The sequence below is a fragment of the Pogoniulus pusillus genome, chromosome 13 (assembly GCF_015220805.1).
Source record: "Pogoniulus pusillus isolate bPogPus1 chromosome 13, bPogPus1.pri, whole genome shotgun sequence".
NCBI lineage: Eukaryota > Metazoa > Chordata > Aves > Piciformes > Lybiidae > Pogoniulus > Pogoniulus pusillus.
In genome coordinates, this window is record NC_087276.1 from 29,730,428 (window position 1) to 29,749,273 (window position 18,846).

The 18,846-nt window shown below is 48.0% G+C and overlaps 1 protein-coding gene across 1 annotated transcript; it reads right to left on the bottom strand.

Moving 5' to 3' along the window:
* Positions 1 to 2,942: 2,942 nt before the first annotated feature.
* Positions 2,943 to 15,272, bottom strand: NPTX2 (neuronal pentraxin 2). The gene is made up of 5 exons (XM_064153747.1): positions 14,697 to 15,272; positions 13,029 to 13,245; positions 6,934 to 7,178; positions 5,331 to 5,510; positions 2,943 to 4,937 (listed from the first exon to the last, which is right to left on the bottom strand). Exons 1-5 carry the CDS (start codon positions 15,147 to 15,149, stop codon positions 4,710 to 4,712), a joined length of 1,323 nt encoding a protein of 440 aa, XP_064009817.1. The 5' UTR covers positions 15,150 to 15,272; the 3' UTR covers positions 2,943 to 4,709.
* Positions 15,273 to 18,846: the final 3,574 nt, after the last annotated feature.

Consider the following 18,846-nt stretch of genomic DNA (forward strand, 5'->3'; position numbering starts at 1 on the left):
GGACAGCCAGATTGAAGCTGGCTTCAATCACCTAAATACAAAGCACCTGCTGGCCTGTATGTCTCCTTTACAAAAAGCTTAAGGGAAACCAGCTCTGGAGCAAAACTGCTTCTCCCTGGCAGTTTCAGGTGTTTGAGGCAGGTGTGGAAATGAGGGTAGAGCTTTACCAGCAAGTGTGATCTTCCTGAGACCTAAACTAACAGTTTAATGGGCAAGTGCCACCCAGCATGAGGGTCACCTGCATCAGAGAGTTGGTCTCCCACTCACAGTGGGGTCCCAGAGGTGGTCCTCCTCCCCTCCACGACATTCAGCTCTGGTCAGACAGCAAGCATGTAGCTAAAGCCTTCAAGCAAGTGCCAAGCACAGGAGGAGCTACATTTTCTTGGAAGAAACACAACCTGGATTTGGACACACCAAGTGCTGGATCCTTTGCTCCTGGACAGCCACTAAGTGCATCAAGCATTACAGAGCACTGCAGTACAGAACTGACCAACACTGACACTGAGAAGACACCTGCAGACCTAGCCAGGCCACAGTTCCCAGGAGGCTGACTTGTGAGGATCATGGATAGCACTCTCCAAGCCTTAGCTCTACTCTGGTTTCAAACAGGAACAGCTTTCCTAGAGGTCTGCCTGTTCCAAGTGCTGCAGCTGTCAGTCAGCCTTCCAGAAGTTATTACTTCTGTGTGTTCAGAGCAGCCTGAGAATCACAGGTTGTCTTGTCACTTCCACACTCTGCAGAGATGCTGGAACATGGTAATATTTACTTCTGTTTTGCCATCTGCTTATCTATGCACAGAAAACATGGCACTTCCAGAATGTGGAGCAGCAGAACAGCAGCTGCAGCTTTTCATCACAAGACAAAGGTACAAAACCCAAGACACAGCTTCTCTGGTTTTGTGGAAGAGGTACTGCTGCCCCAAAACAAAGGCCAATGGCATCCTGGGGTGTAGTGGAAGGGCTGTGGTTAGTAGATTCTCCTCCCCCTCTGCCCTGGTCAGGTCACAGCTGGAATAATGTGTCCAATTCTGAACCCCTCAGTTTGAGAAGAACCTCAGGGAACTGCTTGAGAGAGTCCAGCACAGAGCCACAAAGATGCTGTGCACTGGAACATCTCCCTGCTTAGGACAGGCTGAGACTCTTTACCTTGGATCAGAGGAGCCTGAGGGCTGCCCCCATCCCTGTTGACAAAGACATGCAGGGCAGTGTCAGGAGGACAGAGCCAGTCCCTGCTCAGGGGTTTCCAATGACAGGACTAGGAGCAATGGGTGCACACTGGAGCAGAGAAGACTCCACAGGAACATAAGCAAAACCTTCTTCACTGTAATGGTGACAGAGCCCTGGAGCAGACATTCTGTGATGGTAAAAATGTTAAACCCCCTTTTCAACAGAATGTACACTCCTTGGGTTTAGCTTTTACCAGAGAAACAGTGTCTGGGGGAAAAATACCAACCTATAACCTACTCCCAAAGCTTTATCATTCTGGCAATGTAATCAGTAATAAACAGAGCCCAAAACCAGACAACTAAAGACAGCTTGCAACAGGCTGAACACCCCCAAACACCATCTCAACTGAGCACCTTGACATACCTTAGGGAAGGAACACCTTTAGTATCGACTTCCACACGGAGGAGAAGCTCTGGAAGGCTCCTCCTTCAGGCAGCCTGAGCAGAACCGGAGGAAGAAAGCAGCCACTCCGCAGCACCAGCCCCAGCGCAGCTCCTCTCCTTACATACACCAGAGAGCAGCCAGAGCCCGGCCCAAACACGTGCCCGTGGCCACCGGGCTGCTGCTCAGGTGTTCCTTGTTAGCACTAAGGGCAGGCCCAAGGCTGGGAGAGCTTTCAGGCAGCTCCCTGCACGCAGACCAGCGTGGCCAACTGAAGTGCAAAGACTCTCTGCTTCCCTCAACCAAGCAATGAACCCAAACGTGGAATGAGGGTTGGAAACGATGGAGCACATCCACACACAGGCTGCAGGCCACACAAGAAAGGGCCCAAGATAAAGGCACTGCTGCATCTTTGGAGAAGAGTGAACCAGGCAGAAGCTATTTCCTGAGGGAGCAGAGAGGTCACACTGGGCTCTAGATGGGTGTCAAAAAAGCTGATAAAAAAGGTGTGCTGAGCAGAGGGCTAATGCCCCTGCTGACCTCCAGCCTAGATCAGATGAGAACTTCACACTCTCTCTGATATTTGGGGTCAGATTCTTTGGGTATTGAGAGGCTTTTTTGCATTAGGGGCAGAGAAAGTACTGTTGTGGGTCAGGGCAGGTGCGTTTGGTTTATGGGCAGTCAGAACAAGAACACCTGAGCTGTGCAATGATGCACAGAAAGCTCAAACTCTCCAAGGCCACAGAAGGACATCAGAGCTGGATATACACTTCTGCCCAGGTGACTGTCCTATTACAGAGTGCTATCAACTTCTTAGTTTACCAAACACAGCATCTGGTTTCCTGTCAGGCCTCACAGACCCTGCCTTTAAGAACCTGCACCATCACGTTCCCCCTGCTCTCACCTTTCCACAACACATCTCTTTGGCAAGTAGTTCTTTTTCACTGGCCTGGGACAGAATCAGTAGCTTCATGCAGAAGGGGTCATACTTCCAGTTTCTCAGACCTAAAAATAAGTAGGAACATTTGCTGTGTGTCACATCCCACTCAAAGGGAGCTGCTGTATCCCAGGCCACGCTATGGGCTAGTGCCTGCAAGATTGCAGTAGCAAGAGGCAGAGCTCAGCCTGAGCTTCAGCCATCCCAGCATGGAGACTCTCTCCCCAGTTAATGTTCCACACACACCCCTGAGCCTCTTTTGGTTGAAGATTCTGATTTAAGACATTTAGCTAATGAAGATAACTCCTTACAGGACTCTATTTGTATCAGTCTAGAGAGACAGCAGCTATAAAAGAGAACATTCAGCATCTTGTGCTACTAGAAAGGAATGACAGGACTCATTTTACAGTGCATTTTAATTAAAACTTCATTATAAGAATTTCCTTTTAAGAACAGCAAACTACCTATTAATGGAAATATGTAACTTGATCCTACAAATGGGACAGTCACCATATTATTCTTACAATCCAAACATATGAAAAATAAAATATGATATTTAGCTTTATAAATCTCCCTCTCTCCCTTCCCCTCCCACCCCCCATTGAAATCTTTTCTCTGTTAAATAACAAAAGGATTAACTCTTCCCCAGTACAGTGCATTTGCTATCTGCGAGCCACAGACCGAGCAGTCACATCAATGCCAAGGAAACAGCAATGTTGGTTGCAAAGAATTGAGAGAAAATGAGAATTAAAAAAAATATATAGATATCTAATAGTCAGCCCAGTGCTTACAGAAGAGACAGTCAACAAGAAGTGAAAGAACAGCACATCTCCAGGTTACACAGGACCACCATAATAACAGAGAAAACGGCGCAGAAGACCCAGGCTGGAAAAATAGAAAGCGCTTCTCAGCAAGCTGAAACTGAACTTTGGCACTTGCTCACAGAAAGGCCTTTCAAAGCAAAAGAGAAAGGGAAGTTCATTTAAGCACAGCTTGTATATTAAACTCAAATAAGAACATTGACTAAAGCAAGAGAAACGATGGAGAAAAGGCTTACAGGCCAGGTCACTAAGAATTCGGTACATTCAGCCTATGGAAAGTACAAATACAATCATTAATCCATCTGTGCTGGGATCCTGGCTAGGGAAAGACAGGCTTAGGACAGGACCTTACCTGAAGCATTTGTTTCAGTGGAGCTGTGCTGTGCCCTGCCCTTTCAAACTGAGCTAGAGAAGCCTGCCTCAAATACATTGCCTCCCTACCACAAAATAAGGATTTCTGGTCTGCAAATTAAAAAGCGAGAGCCTTGCCCCCCACCAGTGGCTGTTCTGTTCCACCCAAGCTGCACCACGACCACTGTAGTGTAAGGATTGACTGGCTGCTTTAAAAAGGGCTAAAAAAAGAATGGCTTCACTTCAAGGGGCAGATGCTAGCCTGCAAGGAAGGGGTCACATTCAGCCTGGTCACCTTGGTGCTGTCTCAGCACCGCACACTCTCAAAAGGAGTACTACAGTTAAGCTGTTTCCCTTCCCTACCACAACTGCTGTACCAACTGCTGCAGGCCACAGCATATTTTTGGATCTGGCCATAAGAAAGCAAGGGCAGTTCAGGTCAAGAAATGCTTCTTTGCTGGTCAGGCTCACTGGACCCAAGCTAGCAGCTAGCCCTGCTGGTCAGGCCCACTGACCCAAGCTAGCAGCTAGCCCTGCTGGTCAGGCCCACTGACCCAAGCTAGCAGCTAGCCCTTGCTGGTCAGGCCCACTGACCCAAGCTAGCAGCTAGCCCTTGCTGGTCAGGCCCACTGACCCAAGCTAGCAGCTAGCCCTTGCTGGTCAGGCCCACTGACCCAAGCTAGCAGCTAGCCCTGCTGGTCAGGCCCACTGACCCAAGCTAGCAGCTAGCCCTTGCTGGTCAGGCCCACTGACCCAAGCTAGCAGCTAGCCCTTGCTGGTCAGGCCCACTGACCCAAGCTAGCAGCTAGCCCTTGCTGGTCAGGCCCACTGACCCAAGCTAGCAGCTAGCCCTGCTCTGAGGCAGTTTACTCACTTTTTTTCATTCTTTTGAGGAGTTAAGACTGGGGAAGGGCAGAGAGAAAAATATGTGCCTCAAGATTGCACAGAAGATTGTCCTACTGAAAGGGGCACTTGGATGGGAAATGATTGCAGCTATAAATCTAGCAGCCGCTCTTCACAGGTCTCCACAGGCCATTTAGTAGCACCTCCAAACACATCAACATTGTTATCAACCCAGGGTATGATGTTGCCAGGCATGTTGGTAGAGCAGTTAGCAATATTCATGATGTCTTCAGCTTTTAAGACCCTGTCCCATATATTGAACTGGCTCATCTCTCCAACGAAGGCTTGAGTTGCATCAAATCTTCCTCCTACTGTGTCCTTTAAGCACACAAGAGTTCAGATTAGGTGAGAATCAGGTTAGCTCAGTATTTTCTTCTTCAAACTTGAAGACCCTCCTCCCCACTCACACAATGCTAGTGGCCAGCAATCTAGCTCAAAGGATTTAGCTGAAGGCATTATTCAGATCACTGCCACACTGCACCATTAAGGGAGGGAACAGAAATAGTTACAAGCTGAATATTCTGCATGTTCAGTAAAAGAAGCAAAACATACCACAAAATGGATTGCAGGAAGTATTTGGGGCTTTGCTTTAATCTTTCTGGTAATGCAGCTGCAACAGGATCAAGTGTTCAACAAAGGAACTGTCTCACAGCCACAGCTTTTTGAGGGGAATTTTGATTGTATTTCTCTTTAAACCCTGGTTTCACTCACCTGTTCCTGACCCAGGATCAAGACACCTCCAGGTTTAATTGGGTGCCAAGGAGCAAGATTCTCCCCAGTGCCAAGTTTCTCTCCATCCTGAAAGGCCTCCCACATTCCATCTCTGGTTGTCCACGTTATACAGATATGATGCCATTTTCCATCACTGATGAAGAGAGGGAGCTGGGCCACCTACAACAGCCAAAGGATAATGCATGTTGCAAACCAAGTCTACCAGTTTGAGAACAACATCTTGAGACATTTACTCTGTCCTCAGAAGCAACATTTGCAGAGGCAGAACTTAGAACACATCTTTCTACTTTGTCCCAGCTCTCCTGTACTCAGGAACACAGCCATGCTTCTTATCCTAGATGGGAGCCTTTGTTTCATCTAGATTCAAGTGACACAAGTGCCAGAGTCTAAGCTGCTATCAACCCTCCATATTAACCTGTGGCATTTGCTGTTTGATCCTCAGTGATCAAGTCAATCCTAACTTCCCATCCAGTGCTCACATTAAGTTTCTCTTAAAATCTGGCATTTGCCTGCACCATTTGAGGTAACAACTCTGAGAAATGGATCTGCCTGGTTCCAGTAAAACTTGTGTGAGCTGTTAGCAGGGCTCCAAACAAGGAGGAATTATGCTGCTTTAGGAACTTGATCTGAGAACCTTACGTCAACGTAAAGGCACAAATGCGGTGGGCTAAAGAGCAGCTGTGATGTGGGAGAAAGAAAAGCCTCACAGAACAGCAATAGTACTGACACAGTGAACACAAAAAGCTGTTGCTAAAGATAAGCAGACTTCAGTTTCCTCCTCCTCCACAAACCATCCAAAAAAATTACAAATCAGCTTTTTTGACTTGTATTGATTTGGGAGGAGGAGAAGACTGTTACAAGCCCTTACCTAGCCACAGGACTGAGCCACCTGAGTTGTGTTGTAGACCTGTAAACACCTGATCCCTCAGAGAGCAGCAGGTTACTAGGAAACACAACTGAAGGTGGGGAGAAGGGAAGCATTTACCATCAGCCTCAGTGACTTGTTTTCCCCAAACCTCATCCTGAAGTTTGTCAGAAGCCACCCATGGTATGAAGCAGTGCAAGACAATTGTTGCTTTTTGTATCTAAAGTCTGGGCAAAAGAGTACTTAAAGTGATGTTCAGTCCCTACAGACAACAAAACCAGCCACAATTACAGACTTCTTGTTCTTGCTCTTCTGCAAAAGTCACGAGTGGTAGAATTTGGAAGACAGAAGTACTGCAACTGTCAGAGATTTTGCAACAGTGTGGCTTCAAACATTGCTTCTGGTTCATTGAAACAAATAAATAAAGCAAAAACACAAGCAGCCACGATGTGCTTGTAAATTCAGAGCACATGCTAAAGTGTGTGCACAGGTAGGTGCCATGCTGCTTTGTCTCCACACACAAATACATGCACTGCCTGACCTCCTTCAGTAGCTTTTGTGACCTTGCAACAAACGATGGACAACAGACAGGTAAACACGACCACCTCAAAGGCCCAGGGCTTGTCTCTCAGAATGAAAGAGTCACTAGAGAGGAACCAAGGGTTTGGGCCTTGCTGTGAGTCTGTAGACAGTAAAGAGGAGTTAGTCGATTCTCACCTTATCGTTAATTAGCAGTTCGATTGGATTATTCCCCCATTCTATGAGGACAATTTCATTAGCCTGCCCAGGAACAGCATATGAGAATGGAGTGCCAATTCCAGGAGAAGCACTTGATCTCAGCCACAGGCAAACAGTAAAAGCATACAGCTCAGGCAGGGTCTTCTTGATCTTCCCATACAAGTAGTTGGTGCGAAGAGGAAGAGAGACCTTGAATTCATCAGGCGCCTTAAATGCACTGCTACCTGGAATTACATTGAGGGAGAAAACACTTCAACACTGAAGTGCCTTATGAGGAAAGGCTGAGAGACCTGGGACTGGTTAGTCTGGAGGGGAGGAGACTGAGAGGGGATCTAGTAAATGTCTACAAATATCTGAGGGCTGGGGGTCAGGAAGGAAGGGACAGTGACAGCCTCTGCTCACTTACGCCCTGGGATAGGGCAAGGGGCAATGGATGCAGACTGCAGCATGGGATGTTCCCCCTCAATATGAGGAAGAACTCAGGCTGGCTGTGAGGAGGAAGTTCTCCACCATGAGAGTGATGAGAGCCAGGAATGGGTTGCCCAGGGAGGTGGTTGAGTCCCCATCCCTGTGGGTGTTTATGGCCAGGCTGGATGAGGCTCTGGCCAGCCTGATCTAGGGTAGGGTGTCCCTGCCCATGGCAGGGGGGTTGGAACTAGATGATCCTTGTGCTCCTTTCCAATCCTGAGTGATTCTGTGATTCTATTCTATGAGCTTCTTTACTGCAAGGGTCACAGAGCACTGTAACAGGCTCTCCAGGGAGGTTGTGGAGTCTCCTACTCTGGAGACTTTCCAGCCCTGTCTGGATGTGTTCCTATGTGACCTGCACTAGATTCTATGGTCCTGCCATGACAGGGGGGTTGGACTCGAAGATCTCCAGAGGTCTCTTCCAACCCCTGTGAACCTGTGATTAAACAAAACAATATGTTTGTAATTCAGGTTAAGAAGCAACACAATTGCTAGGAGGAATCCTGGCATTTTTGATCCCACTAGGGAGGTACACAGTTGAAGCAGCACTACCAAACACTGATTTTACAGCAGAGAGGAACTCAAGTAGATTCCATACACACCATGCTGATCACTTGGTTTGTTTTCCCTGCCCACTTACAGCCAGTGAATAGACAGCAGACAACTAAAGAGAGGCTGTTTAGTATTTTCTTTCCTCATTGCTTAGTTCATGGCAGAAGGGCTGCCTATTTCATCAATGCAACTGTTTTAAAAGGTGTTCACTGTTACTAACCAAAGATTCCCACTAACCACAGTGTCCTGGGCTGCAGCAAGAGCAGTGTGGGCAGCAGGGCAAGGGAGGGGATTCTGCCCCTCTGCTCTCATCAAACCCCACCTGGAGCCTGTGTGCAGTTCTGGAGCCCCCAACACAACAAGGACATGAAACTGTTGGAGCCAGTCCAGAAGAGGCCACCAAGATGCTCAGAGGGCTGCAGCAGCTCTGCTATGAGGACAGGCTACAAGAGTTGGGGCTCTGCAGCCTGGAGAAGAGAAGGCTTCGAGGAGACCTTGGAGTGGCCTTCCAGTATCTGAAAGGGGCTACAGGAAGGCTGGGGAGTGACTATTTGCAAAGTCTTGTAATGACAGGATGAGGAGGAATGGGTTTAAACTGACAGAGGGGAGATTCAAACTGGATGTTAGGAGAGGGTTCTCTGCAGTGAGGGTGGCATGACACTGGCACAGGTTGCCCAGGGAGGTTGTGGGGCACAGAAACACCCAAGGTGATCAAAGATCTTTGATCACCTTGGGTGTTTCTGTGCCCCACAACCTCCCTGCAAGTGTTCAAGGCCAGGTTGGATGAGGCCTTGAGTGACCTGTTCTAGTGGGAGGTGTCCCTGCCTATGGCAGGGGGTTGGAACTGGATGATTTTTGAGGTCACTTCCAACCTAAACCCTTCTATCATTCTATGATTCTCTGGCATACTCATTGCTAAAGCATCACCATGCTTCAAGAACAGTATTTCTTTTCCTACTTCTGCCACACAGGGAGCTGGCTTTTTTAGCTAACAGATGGCTGAGATACAGGGTGCTGGTCCCAGTTAAGGTGGCCAATTTGAAACAGCAAAAAGCTGACATATTCTATAAAAGAAGAACTAAGTTCAGTGGAATTGATTTCTGTCCCACAGACAGATGAGGAGATCAGAACAAAACCAGAAAGCTGAAGTTCAAAGTGACCTGAAGAAAAATTCAGTAAAAAGTTATGAACTAGAAAACATTAAATGTGTTTTTAAAACAATAAAAGCAGAAATTCTATAGCTTTTTCTGCAAGATGTGATAAGCACCAGTGAGATATCCCAGAGGTGGTTATGAAGCTGAGTGCGACAAAGCTGGTGAGGGGCCTGGAACACAAACCCTATGAGGAGAGGCTGAGGGAGCTGGGGGTGTACAGCCTGGAGAAGAGAAGGCTCAGGGGTGACCTCATTGCTGTCTACAACTATGTGAAGGGAGGCTGTAGCCAGGTGGGGTTGGGCTCTTCTGCCAGGCAACCACCAATAGAACAAGGGGACACAGTCTCAAGCTGTGCCAGGAGAGGTCTAGGCTGGATGTTAGGAGGAAGTTGTTGGCAGAGAGAGTGGCATTGGAATGGGCTGCCCAGGGAGGTGGAGTCATTGTCCTTGAAGGTGTTCAAGCAAAGACTGGGGGTCAAAGTGGCTGGAGAGCAGCCAAACAGAGAGGGATCTGGGGGTGCTGATTGATACCCGCCTGAACATGAGCCAGCAGTGTGCCCAGGTGGCCAAGAGAGCCAGTGGCATCCTGGCCTGCATCAGGAATGGTGTGGTCAGCAGGAGCAGGGAGGTCATTCTGCCCCTGTACTCTGCACTGGTTAGACCACACCTTGAGTGCTGTGTTCAGTTCTAGGCCCTCCAGTTTAGGAGGGACATTGAGATGCTTGAGCATGTCCAGAGAAGGGCGACGAGGCTGGGGAGAGGCCTTGAGCACAGCCCTACGAGGAGAGGCTGAGGGAGCTGGGATTGGTTAGCCTGGAGAAGAGGAGGCTCAGGGGAGACCTTATTGCTGTCTACAAATATCTGAGGGGAGGTTGTGGCCAGGAGGAGGTTGCTCTCTTCTCTCAGGTGGCCAGCACCAGAACGAGAGGACACAGCCTCAGGCTGCGCCAGGGGAGATTTAGGCTGGAGGTGAGGAGAAAGTTCTTCCCTGAGAGAGTCATTGGACACTGGAATGGGCTGCCCAGGGAGGTGGTGGAGTCGCCGTCCCTGGGGCTGTTCAAGGCAGGACTGGACGTGGCACTTGGTGCCATGGTCTGGCCTTGAGCTCTGTGGTAAAGGGTTGGACTTGATGATCTATGAGGTCTCTTCCAACCCTGATGATACTGTGACTGGATGAGGCACTCAGGGCCATGGTCTGGTTGATCAGATAGGGCTGGGTGCTAGGTTGGACTGGATGATCTTGGAGGTCTCTTCCAACCTCCCTGATTCTATGATTCTAAGACCTAAACTTTCTAAAGCTGCAATACTGTGTACACTCCTGATGTTGTTACCTACAAGTTATTTTCTACTTAAATACACTGTGTCACAAAGTTCTGCAGTTCAGCATCACCCTCAACCCTTTCAGCAACCTGTTCTCAGTCCCTCTCCTTTCCCTTACTCGTATCCCTGAAATGAATTCAATCCCTTTGCCAAACTTCCCATTCCCAAGCCAAGCAAAGAGCTGCTGCCACAAAAGGTGGCCACAATTCTCTCACGTGCAGTTTTTAAATCATTGGCATTCTCTCAGTTCCCATTCTCAGAAGCAGCTGCAGTGTTTTGATGGCATTTTTCACAGAAGGAGGGGGTGGAAGAAGGAAAAGCTCATCTAACGCTTGCATCTGTCTTGAGGAACTTAGACCCAAACCTGAAATATGCCAAATTCTACACAAATAAAATGAGGGTCTTAGGGCTAATGTTGAGCAACCTCCACTAGGCTGCTACAGCCAATCTCACACAGGAACACAGAAGAAAAACACTATTAAGAGCATTAGTCACTCTGTGAAGAACTTAAGGAAGCAATAATGGATTGAAAAAGAACAAACAGTATTCCTTTTTTTTCCTATTTTTCAGTTTGTTCTCATGACTTGGAAACATTCAGAACTCCAAATGGTGCTAACAAGATCCTCCTGTTCTGGGCAATGGACACACACAGAGGGTTAGACCATCCTTTTCCCAAAAGCATCTGAATTATTTTTGGACATGATGGCCTTGTTATTCCCTTTTAGAGACGGAGAAATTAGCTTGAGATACAGCAAGTGACCTGTCTCCAGCAAAGCTAAGAGTCACATTTAAGTCCAGGCACTATTAGTTGCAGGATCATTCCTCCACCCAGTCCTGCTTTTAATGCATTACCTACTGTTGATGGCAATAATCAGCGAAGTAATAACCAGAAGACTCTGGAAATCACAGCACTTGTAGATATTTCAAAACTCTTCTGCCCTTCTGTTAGCTTAATACAGCTGCCACCACGACAGATAAAAATGAGTTCATAGTGTCACTGTACAAGGTTAGTTTTTGCCTCTGTTTATGTAGTCTCAGGACAGCGAGGAGCTCATGACATTAGTTCTCCAGGTCTCTTCCAACCTGGTCTCTTCCAGGTGTCTTCCAACCTGGTTGATTCTATGATTCTAGTTAGCTGTCAAGAATAGATGCTAAACAATCTGGCATTTAAAAATCAAGCACAACAGAAGTACTATTTTCAAAAGGGGTCAGGTCCCTTCAAATAATGATTTTGTAGATTAAATGCAGACAATAAGTTCTCAGATCATTATTACCCTCACCTCGACTTGACAGAGGAACCAAAGGCATTAAAAAGAACACAACTAAAGAAAGCCTGTGTCTTGGTTCCTGGCCCAAATTCCTCCCTTCCCTAGAGACTTAACACAGCCCTCTCTGCTCACACAGAAAAATAAAGGTGGGAACAGGCTATTTTTAACCTAACTAAATTACACATTCTTGTTCTTCCACCACTCCTTTTCTCTTTGTGATGACTTGCTGATATGAGTCACATCTTCAGAGACAAGGGCTGCCAATACTTACCACATATGACATTAGCAGCCATTAATTCTCCAGAACCTCAGTTGCAATAGAGGCTTTATCCTGGCTCTCTGGAAACACTAAATGACAGAGCCAGTAGACCTCCTCTCCTTCTCCCCTCTTTCACATTTAAAGAAAAAGAGAAAATTAAAAATGATACAATATTACACAAATGGCTCCATTAGGCTGCATTTTAAAATTCATGAGCTATGCATGTTTGCACCATTTTGAAAGCATGTCCATTAAGCTGCTTTTAAGCAGAGAGCCTGTTCACCTTGGAAGATCATCTAAAGATTGAGCAGTGACATTTACTGGTACTCTAGCCCAACACAATCCACTCTGCAGGTGTGTATAGTCAATACAGAAAGACAGCTCTGTTCTTTAGCCCATCTCCATGGGCAGCTGCAAACCAAATAAACAGGCTCTACTCAAGCATTGAGATCTCAGGAATAATTAATCTAAGTATCTGAATAAACAACTAGGATTAAGAGAGTGTCCCCCAGTGGCACCAAGCGTAATCTACTGTAAACTCTGAAGGCTAAATGCTTGGAATAGGAGGACGCAGTTCAAGGATCTGCAGGCACCCAAAGTCATCGCCAGGAACAAAAGGGAAGAGCAGCAACAGCACTTGGTTCTGCTACAAAATGCCATACATAGCAGCAAGACAATTGTGTTCATTAAATTCAGCCTGTGTGACTTTCAACCCAAAGGAAAAAAGGCAGCTCTACTTAGATGTGTACTTGATACTACCCAGCTGTTTACTTGACACCAGTGTCATACTTCTTCCTATATGCACTCACATCTTTATAGATCTTTCCATCCCACAAACACTGAGTTTCATCCTAACCACCCACATATGCCAAATTAAGAGACAGCAAGCAAAAGCCACGCAGAAGCCTGTGACAAAAGGAAAACCAATGCAAGTATTTGCACTGTCTCCTGCTATTTAGTCCAGAATCTTAACGGTGCTTCTTGCAAGGCCTGCACTTAGACTGCTGCACCAGAAGGAGGGAGAAAATAATTAACAGCAAAGCATTTAAATTACCTTTTTCTAACTCAGACACTCTTTCTAGCAAGGCATTCAAGGCTGTCTCTGTCTTCTGGCGATGGGCTGATGTCTCGTTGTGGAGCAAAGACTTTTCATCCTCAAGCTCAGCCACTTTGCTCAGGAGTTGGCGCTCCAGGTCTCCAAGCCTCCGCTGGAGCATCTCTCGAAGGTCATTAGGCAGTGCTGCATATGACACGTTGGCTCGGAGCTGGTGCTTGGGGGGAATGAGAAGAAGAAAAAGTCACTTCTAAACCAGAAACTCTGGAGTGCAGATATGCTTTGGATTCAAAGCAAGCTCACCAAGTTCTCCAAACAGTCCAAAAGAGGCATTGCTTTTTAGCACTTGTCACGTTCAATGCTTTTATCAGCACTGTAGCCAAAGAGGGCCCAGAACAAAAGGCACTTTGGTTAGAAGCTTCCAACATTTCATATTAAGGAGTCTTCATACATTTAAGTTCAATAAAACCCATATAGAGAGGCAAGTCTGATGCACTTCCATTACTATGGGCACATGTGCCACAGCTGTCACTTGCTTACAAGTGACATTGCCAGTGCAAGTGAACTGAAAAACTACTTCTTTTCGACTGAAATCTAAGCTACTTGGAAAGCAAATTTATCCAGTGAAAGTTCTCTCAGTTTTGATTTGCAAAGGAAGGAAGGCTGATATTCTTTAGAACAACTCTAAGTACAAGCTACTGAAAGTATTTTTATTTAAGCTGAAAAAAGGAAAGACAATTAACACACTCTCCGTGCTCTCTCCCAAGCAATGCTGGCATCTTTAAGGATGCTAAGAAACCAACGGTTCCACCTGTCACAGTATTCTGGTCAAGTTTCTCTTTCGCAGCCCTGAGAAAAAACCGCCTCAAAAGAGACAGCAGAAGGACGTTCTGCTACTGTAGCATTCAAAACCGCACTGCAAATGGAGTCCGGAGCGTTTGGACCTCCCAGGATAACCTTTGGAAACCACTCGCCACCACCGTTTGGAGGGCAGCGGGAGGACCATGGACGCGGCTCTCGGGGCATGGAAAGCAAAACAACATCTCCGAGGACGCCCGGGGAAATGCTCTCTCTGAAGTACTTCTGCAGAGCGCCGCTCAGCCGTGGGGGCTGCCCAGAGGCTTATGGAAATCAGTTCTCAGTAGTGGGATTAGAACAATTCCCCTGTCTATTCACAGGCATACACAATCAGGTTCTTTTTATTCTATGTCAGCTCTAAATACATCATCTTATCATCACAATCTGCACAACACACGACCTGATCATTACCACCGGTCTGCTCAGCACCATATGCCACGGTCCTGCTGCCCAAGATGCCAGCTTTATACCTCAAACCCCCTGAAGTTAAGTACCCAGAACAAAAGATTTAGATGTATTGATACAGAAACTAAGCTAGTTACAAGCAGGAAAATCATAGTCTACACACACGGAGGAAGTACACATTCACTGTTCAGGTTTCTTACCATTAAAGTGAGCAGAGAAATGAGAAAATGAGACAAGCCAAACAAGCAACCCACTGCCAGGGCTCGGCCGGTTTGGATCGAGCTCCACACAGACCCAGCGCACCCGGCTGTGCCCACCCCGTGGGCCGAGCGCCCGTTGCACCTTCCGTGGTCCCAAGTTTCCAGGAGGGTGGCCAGGAGGGGCCCCCCCGCGCCTCAGCCCTACCTCCAGGCTCTCCAGCCGGTCCTTCAGGGTCTGCATGGTGCGGCTCAGCTGGTCGATGACCTGCGCCGGGTCCCGCGGCAGGTCACCCATAGTGTCCTTGCCCTTGCCCAGCTCCTTCTTCCACGTCCCCGTGCCAGACTTGCCGTCAGTGCCCTCGCACCGGCTCAGCTTGCCGGTGAGCTCTCGTATGGCCTCTCGCTGGCTCCCGATCGTCTCCTTCTGCTGCAGGACGGTCTCCCGCAGCTGCAGCACTGTGGCTTTCAGCTCCTCCTCGGGGGGCAGCGCGCCGCCCTGCATGGGCACCGGGGGCAGCGGACAGCCCGCGCCGACCGCGTCCAGCGGCAGCGAGGTGCAGACGAAGCGGCTGCCCGCCGAGCTCTCCGGGTCCCCCGCCGCCGCCCCCCGTCCGCCCGCCACTATAGCGAGCAGGAGCCCGGCGACCACAGGCAACATCCCGGCCGATGAGCGACACGACAGCTCGGAGTGGACACCAGGGCGGCAGCCGAGCCGGCCGCTGCGCTGAGAGGGGCCCGGTCCCGCCGCCCGGTCCCGCCGCCCCGTCCCGCCGCGCCCCTCACGACGCTCCCGCCTTCGCCGCCGGCCCGCGGTACTTATGGGCAGGGCGGGCGCGGGGGCGGGCTGCCGGTGGCGCCGGGCGCGCTGGTTGGCTGCAGCCCGCGCTGACGCCGCGCGGTCCCGGGGCCGCGGCTCTGCTGGGGGCCCGGGGCTGTGCCGGGGACCAGAGGCTGTGCTAGGGGCCGGAGGATGTGCTGGAGAACCCGAAGCTGTGCTGGTGGGACCTGTGGGAGGGACCAGCGGACGTCCTGGGAGCGGCGTAGTGGGACGGTGGCAGAGGCACCCCGTCCGCAGGGTGATAAAGGCTGGAGAGCAGGCCGGGAGGTCTTCCGCCCAGCAGCGCCAGCCGGAGTCGGACCGGGCGACTCAGAGCTTTGTCCAGTCGGCTCCTGGAAACCGCCAACGATGGCAGCTGCACCGCCTCCCCAGGTAGCTTCAGCCTCTGGGCTGGCGTCCCCACGGGTAAAACGCTCCTCCCAGCAGCGACTCCGAACCTCTCGCTTCAGTTTACACCCGATGTCTCTTGTCCTCCCACCGCGCACCACACCGAAGAGCCTGCCTCCATCTCAGTGGTTTCTGCTGAGTTCGTTCCAGCTAGTCCGTGTCTTTCTCGTATCTTGATTTGATCCAACTAGCGCCAAGGAGAGGGAATCTCCGGTTCCCCTCGGCTGACTGGTTGCGCTTCCTCCAGCCAGCGCATCTGGGGATACCGCTGGCCGGGGTTAAGGACCTCAGAGCTGCAAGATAACGCCGTTACAACACCAGAATGCAAACCGCACATTTATGATGCAGAGGAAGGACAGGGGCGTTTTAAGATAGAGCTTCAGGTGTGTAGGGTACCACAAGACTACTGTGGGTTTAGCTGTTTTCCGTATGTTTTAATGCCGATCGCCATTAGTTTAGATTTACAATTCACGAAGGCTCATCTGTTTTCCCAAGTGCCATACAAACCTCAGGTTCACAGGTCTTGATAACTCCTTACAGACGCACAATAAAAACTCCTACCTCTCCTGGAAAAAGAGAAACTATTTCCTCACGCATCAGCAGAGGCTGCTCTTGGGGCTCCAAAAGCTTTGAGTAGATCAGGTTTTTAGCAAGTTTCTAGATGGAAACGAAAAACATTTTTCCATAGGATGAGTAGCTATGATTATGGCATAGATAACTTTAAAAACAATAATGAATAAAAATGAGGAATCGAGAACATAATAATTGAATTTTGTTTTTTAGCTTTTCTTTTCTTTCTTGTTTTGTAAATGCAAATTGGTTTGTTACAGAATGAATTCGTGAGTTTCAAGGAGCATGCATCACAATGATATTTAAATCTGATGGCTTTGTGGAGTTCAGATTATTTATTCAAGTCCTCCAGCAATGCCCCTTTGAAAGTTGTGTAAGTCACAGGCGACTGCAGACACTGCGAAGCCACATGATCTGATACTAAGCCACAGCTCCTGATGCTTATTCAATGGGAGAGAACAGAGGGCACAGATGGAGCTCAGTAAGTGACTAGAAGCTCCGATTTCTGTCTGAACTCCTTTTATCTGAAAACCAGGTCTCAGGAGACTGTACTACCTGGATGAATAGAATGAATGGAAAAGAAGTACCCACTCAAGTACAAAGGCTCTGACTAATTCCTAGCCAGACATTTAACTCCCCCTGAAATCAACAGGATATCACTGCTTAATCATTTTGCTGATTAAAATTCTGGATGTTGCAGTGAGGAGGACCATGAAAGTACACTAAGAACATCTTGTCTGTCAACAATGTCTCTTCAGTCCACGTTAAGTCCAAGGAATATTAAAGCACTATTGTACCATAACATTTGCTCCACGTGTAAGAATATTCAGACACATCTGTATCACGTTCTAGATCATTTCACCTGAACATCACGTGAAGCAGCATGAAAAAAAATCAACAAAATAACTGCAAAATATAGGCAGATTTAGGTGGCAAGAGATCTCTGGTAGCCTACCTTCTGCTTGAGCCAGGGTTAATGTCAATACAAGGTTACTCAGAGCCTCTTCCAGCTGAGGGGTACATATCTGTCAGAATGGCATTGCTAGAGCCCTTCTGGACAGCCTGTCCCAGTGCTCAGCCAGTCTCATTGAAGAACTCTTTTGCTCCTCTGTGGTTGGAATTTCTTATCTCACTGCTTGTGTCTGTTCTCTGTCCTTTCCTTGGGAAGTGTTGGAGCAAGTTCAGAGGAGGCCATGAAGATGCTCAGAGGGCTGCAGCAGCTCTGCTCTGAGGACAGGCTGAGAGAGTTGGGGCGCTGCAGCCTGGAGAAGAGAAGGCTTCAAGGAGACCTTGGAGTGGCCTTCCAGTATCTGAAGGGGGCTACAGGAAGGCTGGGGAGGGACTATTTACAAGGTCTTGTAGTGACAGGATGAGGAGTAATGGGTTTAAACTGGCAGAGGAGAGATTTAAACTGGATGTTAGGAAGAAGCTCTTTACAGAGGGTGGTGAGACATTGGCACAGGTTGCCCAGGGAGATTGTGGCTGCTCCCTCCCTGGAGGTGTTGAAGGCCAGGTTGGATGAGGCTTGAATGACCTGTTCTAGTGAGAGGTATCCCTGCCTATGGTGGGATGTTGGAACTGGATGATCTTTGAGGTCCCTTCCAACCTAAACCATTCTATGATTCTGGGTCTGGCTGTACTTAAGGCCCATTATCCTACCTTAGGACAGCAGTAATCCATTGTTCTCCTAGGGCTTGATTCTGCCCTCTATAATACAAATTCTGATGGCACCCTGTGAATATAACCTCACATCACTTAAAAATAAACCTCAACATTCTGCTCCTGATTTGAAAACCAACTTCATGGCTCGGAGCTGTTTCCAAACAGACTTTTGTCTCAAAGCATGACAATGATAAAGGCATCACTTCTTTTCAAATCCAGGGAATGTATAGCTTGAAGGGTTTGTTTAACTATAGACAGATTTTTGACATAATCTCTTATTTGGGCAAGCTGAGAAGTAATACAAGCAGCAGCAGCAAGCAATAAACATCTGACTTTCAAAGTTCTGTGAGGTATATGATGGTAAATTGCTTGTGGCAACAGAATTATTGTCCTTTATCACTATAGTGTTTATTTATGACAGAGGAGGTCAATAGAACAGGAAAGAATCCCCACAAACTGGATCAGAAATGTCAGTTACTGCACAGTGGGGGCATAAGTGTGGATGGACATGGAGAAAGGCAGGCATCATCCATTATTCTTCTTGGCATCCTTTGCATTTTTCTGTGGCACTTCAGTGCTTTCAAAAATAAACCCCAAGCAACACAAATTACCCCACTCTACCCCACTTCCAGTTTCTGAGGCCAGAATTCAAAGCATGTAACAGTTTGTTGAAAGAATTTCTGCCTGTTTCCAGCCTTTTTTCATGTCGAAAGCCATATCAATCTTCCTTCTGAGTGACTGGCAGGCAGCAGCACATTATCATAAATAATGAATCATCAATCATTAAAAAATGGATGAGGTTATCATTTTTACACCAATATATCATGTGTTGAGGTATAAGTAATCTGAACACTTGATAACTTGGGATGCTCCAATAAATGAGGGCTGGGGTTTTTTC